This window comes from Nicotiana attenuata, chromosome 2 (assembly GCF_001879085.1).
Source record: "Nicotiana attenuata strain UT chromosome 2, NIATTr2, whole genome shotgun sequence".
In the NCBI taxonomy this organism is placed as follows: Eukaryota; Viridiplantae; Streptophyta; class Magnoliopsida; order Solanales; family Solanaceae; genus Nicotiana; species Nicotiana attenuata.
The window spans coordinates 36,221,710-36,240,277 of NC_031990.1; the positions used below are offsets into that span (position 1 = coordinate 36,221,710).

The window sequence follows — 18,568 nt, forward strand, 5'->3', positions numbered from 1 at the left end:
TAAGTGAATGGGTGATCGGGTTTTGGTTTGAACTTCGGGTTTTGACCAAGCAGGCCCGGGGTCGGTTTTTGACTTTTGGGGAAAACAATGGGAAATCTATTTTCATGTATTAGAATTGGTTTATTTATCGTATATTAATGTTATTAAGTAAATTGTGACTAGATACAAGCGAATTGGAGGTGGAACCGAGAGGTAAAGCGGTAGTTGAGGCTTGATCTTGTCCGTGGAATCGAAGTAAGTGTTTGGCCTAACCTTAGCTTGAGGAAATAGGAGTTGTGGTCTATTTTCTATGTGTTTGTATCGAGTACGACGTATAGGTGTGGTGACGAGTATCTATACATTGGTGTCAAGCATGCCTGTGAGTCTTATACCATGATTGTTGTGACTCTATTATGTATCGATCATGCTCAAATTGATGATTATTAGTGTTGAACAAAACTTATGAATGTTTCTTGGTAATTGACTATTGTTGAGTATTGACTCAAATTGAAGTTTCATTTTGTAAAGAAATTGTTGAAACGAGATCGGTTATAGCTGAATCCCTTGCCGGGACATTTTGTTGATATTGTTGATTCCCTTGTTGGGATATTATTGTTGATATTGTTGATTCCCTTGCCGGGATATTATTATTGATATTGTTGATTCCCTTGCCGGGACATATTGTTTTCTGTTGTTTGGGTGAGGAAGAGTGTAAAGCACGAAGGGTGATGTCGTGCATGATATTGTGAGAGACTGTAAAGAACGAAGGATGATGCCGTGCCGATATTATGAGTGTTAATGCACGAAGGGTGATGTCGTGCCATGATTTGAGAGTTAATGCACGGAGGGTGATGCCGTGCCGATATTGTGAGGAATAATGCACGAAGGGTGATGTCGTGCCATGATTATGTGAGGTAATGCACGAAGGGTGATGCCGTGCCGTTTCTGTTGATTCATATGGTGAGGACGAGAGTAAAAGCACGAAGGGTGATGCCGTGCACGTGTTACAGTTTCATTATTCTTGTTGATTTATATATGATGTTCATTATGCTTCCTTATTGGTTTACTGTTAGCATCTGATATTTCCCGCAGCATGTCCCCTTCCCACCTTATTCTGTTGATTTCTGTTATTATGTTTCTGCTCGTATATGATTTATCTGCACATATATATATATATATGATTGTCGTGTCCTAGCCTTGTCACTACTTCGCCGAGGTTCGACACTTACTCCGTACATGGGGTCGGTTGTACTGATGCTACACTCTGCACTCTTTTGTGCAGATTTCGGTACCGGACCCAGTGAGTAGCTGAGGTAGCTGCCTTCAGTCCAGGAAGACCAAGGTAGATTTGCTGGCGTCCGCAGAGCCTAAAGTCCCCCTTCCCTGTTTTAGCTTTTCTACTGTCTCTTATCATTCCGAGAACAGTTGTACTTTTCTTTTCAGACGTATATTTATAGTAAAAAATCTTAGTCGTTCGTGAATTTGTGACACCAGATTCGTGGGTAGACATGTATTGGAGTACTTGGATTTGTTTTAACTCTTCCGCGCTTTTCATTTGTTTAACTTTAGTTACTGTTTTCAATTGTTTGGGTTGATTGTTAATGTGTAGAACCTTAATAGTTGGCTTGCCTAGCTTTCACGAGTAGGCGTCATCACGACTCCCGAGGGTGGGAAATCCGGGTCGTGACAAATTGCTTAGAGATAAGATTCTTTATACATATTATGTGTTGTCAAAAAAGGATTTGGCCGATCCTTTGACTTATAAGTGAAACATCAACGGGTTGAGATTTTTGCCAATTTGAGATGTATCAACAATGATGGTAACCCAATCTATGTGATTGGAGATCCCATGAAGTAGGTTCATATGGGTAATAACAAGTAATTAGTTGATCAAATATGCCCTATTAAATTATGTCTCTTCTTATGGTGTGTGTATATAGTGCAAGACTGCAAGGAATGTGAGGCTGAGTTATTAAACTCTTAATCCAATAATCCATAGCCTATTGTAGGTGGTGTATTGTGCTGCAGAATACACTTGATGGATGGACCTATATGAGTGTGGAGTGCGGCCGCTCCTATGAAATTTGTGGCAAAATTTATAGAGCACTCATGTAAATCAGGCGCGCGCCTGGCCTATTAGCGCAAAATCGCAATAACATCAGAAATTGTGGGGGTGTAATATGATGAATAAGGTCCCTCGCTTACAATAAGAATTTTTGGTTCATAGAAGTTATCAACTTCACCAATTATTCTGTAAGTTAAATCTTATTTTATCTATACCTGGTTCATAGTCTACAAGACACCAAATGTATTTTATTATGCCCGCAACCCAACAAATTATACTCTCTTTCTTTCTTTGTTTACTATTTATTTTTTATATCCCTTTTGAGATATGTGGTGGATTGTTGGAAAATTAGTGATATCTCAAAAGGTAATGTCCATCTTGTTGGAAAATCTTTTCTCTTTGAAATATTATTTACATCTACTTATTAGTTAGTAAATTATTTTATATTTAATAAAGTCAAACTAGCCGTTGGAGCAACACCTATATAAACATGATCTTCGGAGAGCTAAACACACACTTTCTAATACAACTTTCTGAATCATCTTTTTCTCCTATATGCTGGGTTTCTTTCTTGAGTTTTCTGCTAGTTCTGTTCCTAGTTTAATAACTGGAAGAGCTTGTTAAATCCTGGGGGATACGCCTAATTTTATTTATCACTGTGTGGGCGAAATATCTTTAAGGACAATGTCATTGACACACCTCAAGCTAATTCTTATTCTCCATAACCAATATTTTTCCAACAATTTCAACATGCATTAGCGAAAACTCTTTAGAAAATTACATACTGCAAGACAAAAACTTAAACATGTTTAGTCTGAAGTTTTAGCAAATGAACTAAATAACTTCAGCATGTTTTGTCTGAAGTTTTAGGAAATGAACTAAATAACTTCAGCATGCATTAGCAAAAACTCATTAGAAAATTACACACTGCAAGACAAAAACTTAAGCATGTTTAATTTGAAGTTTTATCAAATGAACTAAAAAACTTAAGCATGTTTATTTTGAAGTTTTAGCAAATGATCTAAATATCTTCAGCATGTTTAGACTGAAGTTTCGGATAAAACTCATGACAAAACTGTAGACTGCAGGATAAATAACTTCAGCATGCATTAGCCTGAAGTTTTAGCTTTGATAGAAACTAAGGTTCCACCAAACTATATAGAGAAACATGTTCTCTATTAGTTCCCACAAAACACACACACACTGCAGTAAGTAAATGACACAAAGTAGTTTTACGTGGAAAACTCCCAGCTCACGGGTTAAAAACCACGACCTATCCTTGTAGGATTTCAACTTCACTACTGAGCAAACTTTAGATTACAACCTATTGTAACCTAGGAATTAACCTCTTAATCCCTCACTAACTTGTAACAACTCTATTACAAGCCACTTTGTAATAACTCTATTACAAAGACTTACAACTCGATTAAGTCTAGCCAAGACACAAACGCAATGGTTTATGATTTACAAAGGTTTCCTACACAATGCTTCTAACAAATCTAAGTAGGAATTACAAGTGGAGAACAAAATAACAAAGACTCAACAAACATAAGGACTTAAGATATCTTTAATCTTTGGATTTGGTCCTTAAGGTTGCATTAGCTTTGTTCTTGAGAATCTCTTGCAAGATTGACACAGACTTGAGAGAATGCTTGATCAATTCTTGAATGTGCAAGTGATTTATTTTTATGTTGCTTGATGTTAATACTTCATTTGTGACGTCACTTGAAAGATGTAAGCAAGTTAGGTAAAGAGCATTCCCCATAAAGTTGACTGTTGCACTATTTCTGCACTGTAGCGTGTGCAGACAACAACTTTATAGCTATGAAGAGTTGACTTATACAGTCACCACGGGAACTAGTAGCTACATGTTCCCTCTGTTGTTCCTATGACTCTGAGGAGTTGAATTGCATACCCAACTTGAGACTTGTTGATCTTTAAGTTCTTGAGGATGTGTATCAGGTTCCTTATCTGGTTCTTAACATTAAGTTTGTTAGATCATTAAAACATAACAGAGATGCACATATAACCTATCAAGCATCAACGTGAAACAACTTCATGCTATATTAGCATGAAGTTTTAGCTTCAACATGAAACAACTTCATGCTACATTAGCATATAGTTTTAACTTCAACGTGAAACAACTTCATGCAAGTGTGATTCTGAATATGAATCTGGATAAGTTTATGGTTTTTTGATAAAGCTGCTGAGAGGAGAGGAGGAGATTCACGATGAGGTTGCAGATCACGCGATTAATGCGTGATGCAGGTTTTATATCTTTTGTCAGGTGTGTAATTGTCATATTATTACGGATTTTTTGTTAGCGGTCTACCAAATTAATAATTTCTGAAAATAGGGTACATGTTAAAAAGTGGCACGAATATAGGGTATGACTGCAAAATCCCCGAATGTATGTTGTATTCATATCTTATTTCAGCTCTTATGTTGGATCCATTTCAAAACTCTTAAAAAGTTGAAACCTGTGTCTGTGATTTGAATCGTTCAAATTTTGAATCCCCTTTAAAATCCAAATGTCTCCATCCAAACAGATCGCATTGGCATTTGGAACTTGATAAATGATATACATACAAATATACAAAGCATGTTGATGTCCCTTGTTTTCTTTGTGCATCAGGACTGCTTGTGCTTAGACATAGGATCTAAAGGTTGAAGAATGATAAAAATGTATTGGGAAAATTCAAGTTAGTATATTGAATTTATTATGTGGTGGTATGTCATGATATGTGGATTAGTTAAAGAATGACAGCTGGTAGAGAATAGTTAAAGAGGCACGAACTTTAACAGGCACGAGCAGAGGTCCAAGGAAAACAGAAGGGATAGGTGCTCGAACCTTTTGATAATTCGGAAAAGCGTCAGAGGAATGAACCTAGATAGCAAAAAAGGATAGATGCGTATTATTGGTAGTTAATGAGCATTAACTACGGGAAACGTTATAGAATCTGTAATGAACAGTTACGATTGCCAATTATAACATTGCATTAAATGTCATTAATTGCCCATAATAACTCCATTATGGAAGGAAAGAAACGTATTACTTAGAAATAACTATAAAAGGAGAGGAATAAACATTTGTAAAAACAGGAAACACCATTGGAATACACTGAATTACTTTGCTTTCTATCTTGCAATTATTCATATCAATTATTTTTATTTGATTATCACTAACCCGAGTTCTTCTAATAGCAAGCTTTAACCGAAATTCTTATTTTTTGGTTAAACAAAATGGTTTCGTTTCCGGGAATCTGATAATCTATTATTTCCTAAATTAACCTTTTTCAAATCAATCATGTCAAACGTCAATGACAACAATCAGGGAGACCGTCAATTCCAGGAGAACTAACAAGGTGATGGAACCCCGGTCCTTTCCCCTTGAAATTCTCCTCGACAATCTCGAGAAGGAACTCCTGATGGGTCTCAATCAAATGTAAATGAACAGTTTGAGAATGATGAGGCTATCAGCGAAGCTTTGAAGAAGTTAATCACTCAACAGCTGAGCAATGCTCTTGAGGCCTTTGCTAACCAATTACCAGTTGTGCCGCCAACATCAACTCCAAACAACAACACCTTAGAAAATCCTCGCTCAGGGCTCGTTAACTCAGGCGGTGGAGGAACTCCTAGCGAATCTCGTGATGGAGGGTCAGGTAACCCGATTAATTCAGATTTACAAAATTTAGTACTAACCTTGCAGAAACAGCTCAAGGAACAAAGTGACCGCATAGAGCAAATACCTGGTGTACCGCCAGTAATCAAAGGAATAGATATGGAAAAGTACTCACAACAACCTTGGAAGCCAAGTGCTGCTCCTCTACCAATTCCAAAGAAATTTAAGATGTCCGATATTCCAAAATACGATGGAATAACTGACCCACGGGATCATGTAACTGCATTCACGACCGGTGTAAAAGGCAACGACTTGACCAAGCACGAGATTGAATCAGTATTGGTCAAAAAATTTGGAGAAACACTCACTAAGGGAGCCTTAACATGGTATTCTCCTTTACCCGAAATTCTATAGATTCTTTTGCTGAACTTGCAGATTCATTCATCAAAGCACACTCGGGAGCTCAAAAAGTTGAGAAAAAAATGGAGGACATTTTTAAAATAAAGCAAGGAGATACGGGGTTGCTTAGAGAATTTGTAGACAGGTTCCAGCGTGAAAGGATGACGTTACCACGTGTACCAGATANATTACGACCTGAAGACACGTGGAAAGGACATAATTTCCGGTCTAGGGTTTACAACTATTCTAGATGGAAATTTAAAGTGGTTAAGCAGCTTCATCTAAATCGTACTCCGAGTCCGTATGTTTTTCCTTTCAGGAAAGGACCGCATGGAAGGAATAATCAAGTGCTCAAGATTTCATACTTCAAAGCTCAAACACTTGGGGACTATATAGTATACATATGATATATGTATGAAAAAGGCGAGGAAGGCTGAAAATAACTAAGAGTTCAAGTCAAAGACCAAAAGTCTAAATACCAAGTTCAGAGCAAAGTCACGAGCCAATAACACAAGCCAACCAAAGAAAAACCTTCATATAGATTCTAAAATCTTACGATGTTTAGGTTTAAGGCAATATTTAACCACGGGTCATAAGGAAACCCTTGGATTTTCTTTTTTGCAAATCTGTTGTAAAGAAAACAGTTACGGAAAAGTAATAGAAGATATATAAATACATGTAAGATGTTATTTAAACTTGACAAAGTTCAAATAAAAACTTTATCAAAGTTATTTCAAGAAACATGTGTGTTCCTATTTCTTTTTTCGTATATTTACACCATTATGAAGTTGAGACGTCTTCTTCATTAAGTGTCGAATATAAAAGGGCCCTCTTTTATAAATTCATGTTCGATTCATAAATCCATGAAGTTAATAAAGCGTTTTCTTTTGGAAAAATGCAAAAAAAGGTAAGACAGAAATCCACGAATTAAAAAGGCAAGACCTTGGATTTATACAAAAATAAAGCAAAAAAAGTAAAACAGAACCTCAAATTAATTAAGTTGAAACTAAAACTTTATAATATTAAGTTAAGAACTAAGTATGAACTTAGTCTTAAACTAATTGTCGCTTTTTACAAAATGCCCCGAAAAGACCTGGGGACTTGTCATTTCCAAAAACATAACCCCCAAATGGGACCAGGGGTAAAACCACCAAGAAAAAAAAAGAGTTAAACATCATAAACTTTCACTGTGGAGCGGAAGAAGAGTCTAAAGCAGCATCATCAGCAACAGAAGGCTCGATTTGATTTGAAGGAGCTGGGAGATCCACCGTAGCTATATTAGCTTCGATATTCTCAGGAGTATCAACCATGTGAGAAGGAAAATTGTTTCCTTTATCTTAGCCAATTCAGCATTCAAGTTAAAATCCTCTTGGCTAACCTCCACAAGGGTATCATGGCGTGTGTTTAAAATAGCCCAACTCACTTCAATAGCAGTTTTGTCCTCAAGAGCCTCGTAATCTTTTTACCATTGGTCAATCTCATTCTTGAGCTCTTCCTTCTCAACCAAAGCAGCATCATAAGAAGACCGCAAAGGTGCAAGTGAACTTTCCAAAAGTCTGACTTTATCAGAGGACACTCGAAGGTCTTCTTGGGTCTGGGTAAGTGTCTGAACAAGTTCACCTGCATAAACTTCTTTTTTGTTCAGCAAGGCCTTCAAACCTCTAATCTCTTCACTGGCTTTGGAGAGTTGCTCGAAAAATGATGCCTCAAGGAGACTTTTGTCTTTGTCAAGCTGATTGGAAGAAGCTCTTTCAACTGCTAACTCTGAAATCAAGACCTTCAACTGTTGCTCTAAGGTACACTTGCTCTCTTCTAACACTTCCATCTCCAGTTGAAGACTTTCATACTGTTCTTTCCAATTGTCTGCTTCAACTTGATAGTCATGCATTAATTGCTCCGTATGAGGAACCCTCTTCATCATCTCTGTACCAATGAGGTTGATCTAAAAAATAAGAAAGGGGCAAGAACCTTAGTGAAAGAAGAATTAAATAAAGCGTAAAAAAGGCAGCAAATACCTTCAGTGATGATTGCACTATATCATTCATCCAAGTCAAAGAACTATGACTTTCTAGCTTGGACCTTTCTACTGGGCCAATCAAGGGTTTTAACCATACGTCAGCCCGACCTGATTTTTTCAAAAGATTACCATCGGCAGGGACCTCAATGGTAATCTGCTTCATCCCTCCACTTCCACTTGAAGAACTAACCTCAGTACGAGGGATGGTGATAGTGGGGACTAAAGAAGAAGTCATAACAGCTTGGGGCGGAGCAGAAATAGTAGCAGTAACAGCTGGCAAAGAACACACCACAGGGACAGACATGGTAAAAGAGGCAAGAGGCACTTCATCAGAAACCAAACCCAAATTCTCACTATCAAACCCACGAGAAAAAAGCTGTTCATCGGAGTCACGAGCTGCCGCAGGAGTATCATCATCAGAACACACCAATATAGCACTAACAGGCTTGGCCACGAGAATAGAACGGGGAGGATTCGCTTCATCGTCTGACAAGACGCGTCTTCTGGCCCGTGGCCTTTTAACCAAGGAACTTCCGTCATGTTCCTCTTCCTCTTCAGAATCTTGAGTCGTATCAGCTTTCCTTTTCGATGAAGAACTCAAGATTATCTCTTGAGCTCTTTCCAAAGAAACTTTGGAAGTCGTGATTGCATCAGCACTTACCCCACGTATGGGGAACCCTGATAAAAAGAAGGGTCATAAAAATTCTAAAGGAAAGATGAACAAAAATATAAAAAGAAAGCGAGTAAAGTATTTACCATGAGTTTTGACCTTCCAACCAAATCTGTGTGAAAGGATTTTCCAAGATCTGCCTTCCATAGACACAACAGTCAATAACTTTTCTACCCAGCCACGAAAATTGGGAATCTCGTCAACAGTTCCCATGGTTGCTGAAAAGGAGAAAGATTAAACAGCAGCGGGAAAAATAAATCCCTTTAGAAGGGAAAAAGGAAGAAAGTTGCGAGATTAAAACTCACGTGCAAAGTTTCACTTTTCGGGGAATGGTACATTTTCTTCACCTACTAAACCCACAGTAAGAGCAGCAACAAATCTGGCATACCAGCCACGATCTTTATCATCTTCAGGGCTAACTAGTATTCTCTTACTCCTCGCCACTAAAGTAAAGATCCCATCGCAGAAAAGTTTAGGGGAGTAGAGGTGGATCAGATGAAAGAAAGTGAAAGGCAAGTTAGCCAACCTTGCTAAGTGCCTTAGACAAGCAACAACCCTCCACACAATGGGGCCAATTTGTCCCAGTCAGACGTTGAAAAAACGGCAGAACTTAATAATAACAGGATCAATGGGGGGTTTGAAATTCAGTGTAAAGGGATATGTATACACAAAAGAAAATCTGGTCATGTAAGATGTAATTCTTTGGTTGCATTGGGAATTATAATAGGGAAGTCATGGATCCAATGGCAATCCATACAGATAACAAAAATTAAACTTTCAGTAATCTAAGAAGGATAAACGTCAGCACGATCCTAAGAAGACATAGAAGAAACTTTATTCCTAATTGACTCTCTATCAGAGTAAAAGGATAGTTCAGAAGGGATAATTTCATCAACTAAAGGTTCACGAACTGGTTCACTAGAATCTTTATTTCTAGAAGAAGATCTATGTGAAAGAGAACCCCTAGTTCTGGAAGGAAGGGTGGAACTCGATGGAGGTAAAGAGACACCTCGTGTAGATGAAGGCCCTAAACTACGCAACCTTCCCCCTCTTCTGCTTCTAACAGGAGCAAGGGAAAGTTCATCAACAATGGGGACTCTTCGAGGATTAGGGTTTGAAGAAGACATGGCTGTACGAGGAAGAAAACAAGAATGAATATTCTAAGGTAGGTAACTTTTTATGAGAAAGACAAAAACGAAAGTTATATTTATACTCAGAAGCAACCGTCAAGGAAAAGGTGTAATGATGGAAACGCCATGATGGAAACTGTCACTTCGTAATTGATGAAGCCGCAATAAAGCCCTAAAAGGCGCTGAAGAATTGCAGATCCAATTATAAGATGCCACGTGTCACGAGCATTAAATGGAAGTGACATATGAAACGTCAGTTATGGAAAAAGTATAATGGCGGCAAAAATTACCGCTTTAATGAAGATCCATTTTCCAAATATTCTATTGTTGAATAAATGGCAAGTGGGGGGACTATCTGCATTGGGAAAATTCAAGTTAGTATATTAAATTTATTATGTGGTGGTATGTCATGACACGTGGATCAGTTAAAGAATGACAGCTGGCATAGAATAGTTAAAGAGGCACGAACTTTAACAGGCACGAGCAGAGGTCCAAGGAAAACAGAAGGGATAGGTGCTCGAACCTTTTGATAATTCGGAAAAGCGTCGGAGGAATGAACCTTGATAGCAAAAAAGGATAGATGCGTATTATTGGTAGTTAATGAGCATTAACTACGGGAAACATTGTAGAATCTGTACTGAACATTTACGATTGCCAATTATAACGTTGCATTAAATGTCATTAATTGCCCATAATAACTCCATTATGGAAGGAAAGAAACGTATTACTTAGAAATAACTGTAAAAGGAGAGGAATAAACATTTGTAAAAACAGAAAACACTATTGGAATACACTGAATTACTTTGCTTTCTATCTTATTATTCATATCAATTATTTTTATTTGATTATCAGTAACCCGAGTTCTTCTGGTAGCAAGCTTTGACCGAAATTCTTATTTTTTGGTTAAACAAAAAACTCATTTACACCTGGTATTTACATTAATCCAATAAATACATAACACATATTTTCACAATTATTATTATCACTAAATCATAGTTAATTCATACTTATTTTCACCTTAATTTATATCTTATTATAGTTGATTAGCATAATTTGGTGTAAACACCCGATGCAGGTAAATTTTACCGTTCCCTTTGACCACTTCAATCAACTTACTTGGATATCTCTAACTAGATACTAGATATAGATTTGGTGTTGACAAGTTCATCCTAAGAGTCCCCGACCGTCCCTAGTTTCTGTTTCTTACGTAGGGGAATGGGCTTGAAGTCTAAGTTCTTTTATTCTTGACATTTATTGATCAAGAAAGACACGCAGCATCCATTCGTCAAGCCTGAATTTTTTGACTTGTTGAGTAGCTTATAGCAGAAATGGGGAGGAGGGGAACCGTTATATTTTCATCTAACTAGTTTGAGATTGAGGCATAGTTATTGTATAAGCGTCAATAAGGTATCGAGAGAGTTATCACAGTCAGGTGTAAATTGATTACCCCTATTTGTAAACTACCCCAAATTTGGGCCAATAATTCGCTATATGCAACCGTTTAATGTCGGAGCAAGTTAACAAATGAATTTGGCGAGAAATTAGAAAATAGTCAGATTTACAAGTGGTGATTCAAAAATAGTCACAGTTTCAAAAGTAATCGATATTTAGCTACTTTTCATGTAAAGAAAAATCCGAACGAAAACACTATTCAAAATCCGGAAAATACTCCAGCATAATATAGTGGAGTTCCGGCATAAGTATACTGGATCCAGCATAATATACTGGACTTCCAGTATAATATACCGGTCCAACATAATATGCTGGAAATTCATACACAGGTGCTCCGATCTCCAGTATATTATGCTGGAACTTTCCGCATGTTGGAGTTCCAGCATAATATGCTGGAAGTTCATACACATGTGCACCGATCTCCAGTATATTATGCTGGAACTTTTCGTGTTGCAGCAAAATAATGGCTATTTTTCATGGACTTAGCAAACGCTGACTATTTTTCAATGACAAAAGTGACTAGGCCATGCTATTTTTACGTGAATCAGTAACATGAACTCTCATAACAAAATTACCATGCTTTACAACCAAATTGGTAAATCCTGGCTTAAAAGAATAAAGATTGAATCCAAAGTCTTGAATGCCTACGATATCTTAGATGGTTTATTAGAAACAAAGAAAGAAATTGAGATGCCATTTTACAATGATTTCGATATCAATATGATATTAATCATAACTTTACACATGAAGAAAACCTACTCTATAAAAAGTTATAAGCCAAAACACAACAAGGCAGTATCTAGCCAGAAATTTCTTTCCGATAATAAAACATACTCCACTTCTATATAAGAAATTTAATTAGTCTCCTCTCGTTTAGCATAATCGTCGCAATTTTTTTGGACTTGAATATTGATACAAACTTCTCCTTACCAAGAAAGAGATGTCTAATTGTAAAATTTGTAAGTGTTGGCTTGTACTATGATGGATCTCAAACCACCAATTGGTGCTAAAACCATCAATAGAACTCCAAATATTATGCAAATCTGTCATAAAAAGAACATAGTATTTGTCATTTTCAAGTGTATAAAAGGCAAAATCACAAAACTGAAAATACAACGGCAGATTTAAGTAGCCCCATACCCAATTAGCAATCCAAGAGAGACTCCATCTCCTTGGCTTGTAGATTGCAAGCCACATGATGCAAGGCAGCTGAAGAAACAAAAACCAAAGTTTCCCAATAAGACATCTGAAATCTACACTATAAAGACGACGATAACAACAACAACAACCCAGTATAATCCTACTAGTGGGATCTGGGGAGGCTAGAGTATACGCAGACCTTACCCCTACCTTCAAGAAGGCAGAGAGGTTATTATTTTCGGTAGAGCCTCGGCTCGGAAAAGATAAAATAATGACAACAACAAGCATATCAATCGAAAAACCGGAGCAAAAAACACAAACTAACAGTAGATACGATAATCAGAAAGCCAAAACGAAAGCAACAACAAGTACTAACAGAAGTCAAGGGATACGACAATACACAGACATGACAACGCTCGACTATCTATCCTAACCCTTTACCTTTATTCTCAACACTACAAAGAGATTGGAAAAAATCTTTTGTAAATCACTTACAAAATAAGTTGTTGGAGCAAAAGCAAATCCTCCAAAGAATCCAAGAAGTCCCCCAAAGAAAGGGAAGGTGATTCCAACAAACATTGTGAAAGCTGCAATAAGTCCAAAGGCATTAATATAAGGTTTCAAAATTCTAAGTACTTCAAATTTTTATAGTAAATGAAGGCAAGTAACATACCAACATAAATATTTCTGGTAACAAATCGCAGATACCAAGTAGGCCTGAACCTAAGTTTCTTAACAAGCACAGTCTCGAGCATGTCAAACACTGGCATTGCGTAAATCTACAACATCATAACATAAACAACATTTCATTAGGTAAACGGTACGCGCTAAATAAACATAACTGAAACTTTCCTATTTAGATCAGAACATCGATCATACCTGATAGCTCCCAATAACGTGGACGACGACAAACATGTTAGCCATGACAATGAGCCAAGTAGGTTTCTCCAAAGACACGAGAATGTTGTCTGATACTGAATTCCCAAACATCCAATAACCAATAAAAGCAACAGGGAAGTAACAGAGAGCCACAACTATGTATGCAACAACAACTCCTCTCCACATAGGTATTTTCGAAGGTTTCTCAGGTGTTGAAGGGATCGTAGCTTGAATCTCCAAAACCACGTTATGACCTGCATATGCAAAAGCCACTTCTCCCAATCCACTCAGGAAGTTGAAAACAGTTCCTGACGTGCTGTGAGCCTTGTACCCGTAATCTACATCCGGTTGTACACCCTTCTTTACTGATGCCCCCCAAGCAATTGTAGAATAACTTCATTGTCCGACATAACAAAAAACACGTTAGAAACAGTATCAACATTTAAAGAAGTGAACAAATAAGAAAATTTCTAAATTATTATAGTAGCTTTTATGAAGGGACTTTTGCCTATTGGTTTAGTCGAATCTTATCTTAGAGAAGGTTAGGGTTCACTGTTTACTCTTTCTAGCTGGTATACGTAGAATTACACTTTGTATACACATATTATACATGATTGAGGGGGGAAAGGAAACAATAAGCTAAAGATAGATATATATACCTTAGGGACATTACTGCGGCAGCCAAAGAGACACCAGATATGGAATTGAAATTGGGAAGATGGGAAAGCACAAAATGGACAGAGGCAAAGATCATGATGAAGTAGGAAAGTTTAATATCTTTGGCGCAATGGATACTGTCTTCGTTTTTTTTGCAAACCAATTCGTGGACTTTCATTAGTGATCTTCCTCCTGTCACCATATAAACAATGTCAACACCTACTTCGACGATTAATTGTTGTGGCACAACAATCCATAGGCCAAGTTTTTCTCCAAAAGCATGTTGTCCCAATTCATGATATCTATCGAAACGTTTCCCTGGAACCATTTCGTGCATTTCAACCATTTGCCATAGTGTGTATAAAGTTATAATCCAAGATACTACCATCACCGTTACACCAGGTCCCCTGAAATTACAGTACTGTCAGCGTGTATAACTTAAATACATTGCTGATATCGTCCAGCAATAGTGTCTTGATAATATTTAAATGTTAAAAAGGATAAAAAGAGAGAATTGTACCATCCAAGCTCTGACATGGCATAAGGAAGACTGAGAACACCAGCACCAACCATAGCAGTAACATTGTGAAATGCAGAATACCACCATTTTGCATTCCTAGAAGAAGTAATAGGGAGCCACGCATCGATTGCCTTCTCTTCTGCAGTTCTTGTATCAACCTGTGTCATTTGATTATATGGTCAGACCTCTCTCTATAACATCATTTCTATATAATATAATCATTCACTATAAAACCCAAGTTTTCTCGGAATCAATTTTTATGTTATGTTATAATATATAATCTCTATAACAACACTTCACTATAGCAGCCAACAAATATGGAACAAATGAGGCTGTTATAGAGAGGCTTGACTGTAGTTCCAATTCTAAGTTGAATTTTACAAAGATATATATGAACATAAAGCTGAAGACGATAAACACAGTACAGTAGGAGACCAAAAAATATATAAAAATATGGCAAGTAATTTACTATAATCGGTTAAATTATACTATTGCCAATTAAATTTTTTTACCGTGCCAGTACATATAATTTAAGTCCGAAAAAAAAACTGCTTTAAACATTAAAATGTAATGAGAAAGAAACTTCCCAAGACTTGATAGGTATGTAGTCTACAGAGCCACTCAAAGGATATTTTCGTGATATTCAAACCTAAGTAACAAATTAACTTTGTTTCAGTTTTTCATAACCATTTAATTAAAAATAATTAAAAAATTTCTTCTGATTGTTGCAAATGGATTCAGATGCAAAGTAACGTGAAATTTGGCTTAAAATACTGGAAAAAGACAAAAGGATTTTAAATCCATAATCCATGTGACCCACTAGTAATAAACTAGTAGTTCTTCTTATTAGCAGTTTGTATAGTATGGAAAGTCAACTGAAAAGTTGAAATGATTTGCTCATGGCACGTCTCTATACCAATTTGCCGTGTATTTAACGTCGTTAATTATTCATTAAATTTTTTTGAAGTACCCTACTCTTCTAACGTGATGTACACACATGCAACGTCAACCATTCAACACATAGCTTACACTTAATTTAAAAGATCGAAATTGAACCACTATATTTTTAAATATGGATATTATCACTTTTAGCTCGTGCCAGAAATTATTTACATTTGGTAACCAAAAACGTGTATAAAATTTGTATAATTTTATATATGACATACAAAAAGTTTATATATACCAAAAATATATATTTTTTCGGCTATTATTTTGAGACCGGAGTCATTTTCCTTTTAAAATATAGAAATAATATAAGTTTGACTGGTTCAAGATTGATTCTAGACCACAAAACAAACAAGAAAAAAGTAGGAAAGTTCACATTTTTCTCATTAACCAATGCTTCTTTGTTTCGTAACCCGAACAGAGGAAAAGTTGGAAACAATAAATGAACACCGAAATGAGAGACAGTTTTACTTCAAGATCTAAAACTCAACCAAGTTTTTCAAATATTTAGCAAATCTCAAACAATTTTTATGAAAATTCTTTATATCCACATAATATAAAGTTTAAATTATATACAATCCAAGTATAAAAGATTTTTACACTATCAAATAACTAAATGATAACTACCGGCCCATTTGTTCACTTAAAAAAAAATTGAATTATTTTTCAAAAATGTGTTTCTCTATGAAATTTTGCAAGTTTGTAAAAAATAGATTCAAAAATGAGTTTTTCAAAAACCAAAAAGTGATTTTGACCACTTTTTCAAAATTTTCAAACTTCTTTTTTTCCCCACTCACAAAAACTGCAATATTTTTTCAAGTGAAATGCATGTCCAAACATAATTTCAAATTACAAATACTATTTTTCAACTTAACTCCAAAAACTACATATTTTTTCAAAAGTTACAATTTGTATGTCAAAACACCTACTACATGTAACTCATGTCAAAAATGCAGGAACAATAACTAAAAATAAGGAAAGCTAAAATGTTAAAATATATACTTGATATAGTAAACATTCTTTATATACACAGAGAAAAGAGAGAGACTTACCTTGTCATTGTTGTAGTTGGGATCCGATGGAGCTTGAGTTCCCATGGCTACAGGTTATGGACTTGTGCTTGTAGAAATTAAACTACCCAACAATTTAAAAAGGGAAGAAAACTGAAGAGATGAAGGGTATAGAAAACTTAGGAGAGTAAAATGAATATGGAAAATATCGAAGCTGTCTGTCTTATATAAACAAAACTACATATACTCTTAGCTGTAAAAATTATTTAGAATTCTCAGTCGTTAGCTGGTTTCGTAGTATTTTTAAAATGGAAAAAAAAAAACCCAGATAGGACCTACTATATATAAATTAACAAGTAGAGATTGAAGGTGACGTTTTTGTTTGACTTTGAATTTTAGAAAATAATACTAGTAGTCGTTAACGAAGGCGATGAATTTGATACTACTATATACTACAAGTTGCCATCAGTCTCTTTGTTATTTGCTTATACTCATACTAGTAATTATTTTGACTTAAGAGTTATTTTCTGATTAGCTGTATAAGTCTCCTAGGAAAATTCCACGAACTTTGCATTACTCATTTTATTCTCCGGCCTGCAATTGTTTGTTACAAGTTGTATCTTATAATGTTTTTATGTTACAGAAAATATATGCATAGTAACTGAATTAATTATTGCCTTTAAAATATACAAGTGATTCCGTGATAATGAAGGAGAAATTCCTGCGTTCATACTCAATTTAATAAATAACTGAGATATAACACATCAAGCCTCAAAAATTCAGTTTTGATATTTTTAAAGTCCAATTAACATTTAAAATAGATCAAAAGGCAAAGAAAATAGAAGATATGTTAAGATTGTCTAAAATTCATAAAACACGCGTACAAAAGTTGTTTGAGCTATTTAAGCGCCAATTTCATAAGTATAAAACATAGGGATATTATAACTTTTAATCCGTACCATAAACTATTTATATTTGGTAGCAGAAAAAGTTTAAAATTTATATAATTTTTTTATATAACATACATAATATATATATATATATATATATATATATATATATATATATACACACACACACACACACACACACACACACATACATTTACATACAAAAAGTATATAAATTTTATACATTTTCCCGCTATTATTTTTACAATGGCTATACAATGTCATTTTTCGAACAACATATTATATATTTATAATCAAATAATTAAAAGAAAATTGTTTCAAAGGTGTGCAGAGCATATTATCAAAGACGTAAAGGGCACATACAAGAAGCCTCCTTTGTTTCAATATTTTTTGGCTTTTATAGTGAATGACTGTTAATATGTTATACACCTATAACAACATTTGATGTTTAAATATTTTTTGGCTATTATAGATAAAAATTATCCAAAAATCAATTATTTTTACTTTTTAAATGTTACATAAGATATGAAAATTCTTCATATTTAAAATCTCAAAAGATATGCATATTCACTAGTTAAATATTAAAAAAAGCTAATACATTTTTAATAGATTCATAACTAAACTTATAAAGATTTAAACTCTAAAGCAAACATTTTAAAGCTACCTAGAAAGATAAAGTCTTTCAAGATTGATGGAATAACTTTCTAATTGTAGCTACTTCGTAGATTTCATTCTCTTACTAGTGATATAACGCTTGAATTAGCGGACATTTGTGTCTAAATTTTCAGCAAAAAAGTATCCAATAATTTTTTTGGAAATAATGTAAGAGCTTATTAGATAAATTTTCTATCTAAAATCCTACATCTTCAAATCCTACATCTTAATCCTACATCTTCAAATCCTACATCTTATGCAAGATAGAAACTTTATTTAGTGGAAAAGATTGCGTCCATATTTTTAGAATTATTATTACTCCCTTCGGTCCATTTTAATTGATTTCGCTATTTTCCCACATATTAAGGAATCCACCCTTTTGCATTAATTAACAATGAAATTTACCATATTAACCTTAATTTATTTGTTGGAAATATAACAAATATACTGCTAGGCTATTTAGTCCCAGGGCAACTTTGGAAAAAAAAAAGTTAAGTCATTCTTGATATCCAAAAAAA

General features: G+C 35.2%; 1 protein-coding gene across 1 annotated transcript; it reads right to left on the reverse strand.

The window, feature by feature from the left end:
• LOC109207287 (lysine histidine transporter 1-like) lies at positions 11,957-16,782 on the reverse strand. The gene is made up of 8 exons (XM_019370177.1): positions 16,528-16,782; positions 14,531-14,688; positions 14,013-14,417; positions 13,354-13,747; positions 13,148-13,253; positions 12,970-13,061; positions 12,475-12,543; positions 11,957-12,377 (listed from the first exon to the last, which is right to left on the reverse strand). Exons 1-8 carry the CDS (start codon positions 16,570-16,572, stop codon positions 12,279-12,281), a joined length of 1,368 nt encoding a protein of 455 aa, XP_019225722.1. The 5' UTR covers positions 16,573-16,782; the 3' UTR covers positions 11,957-12,278.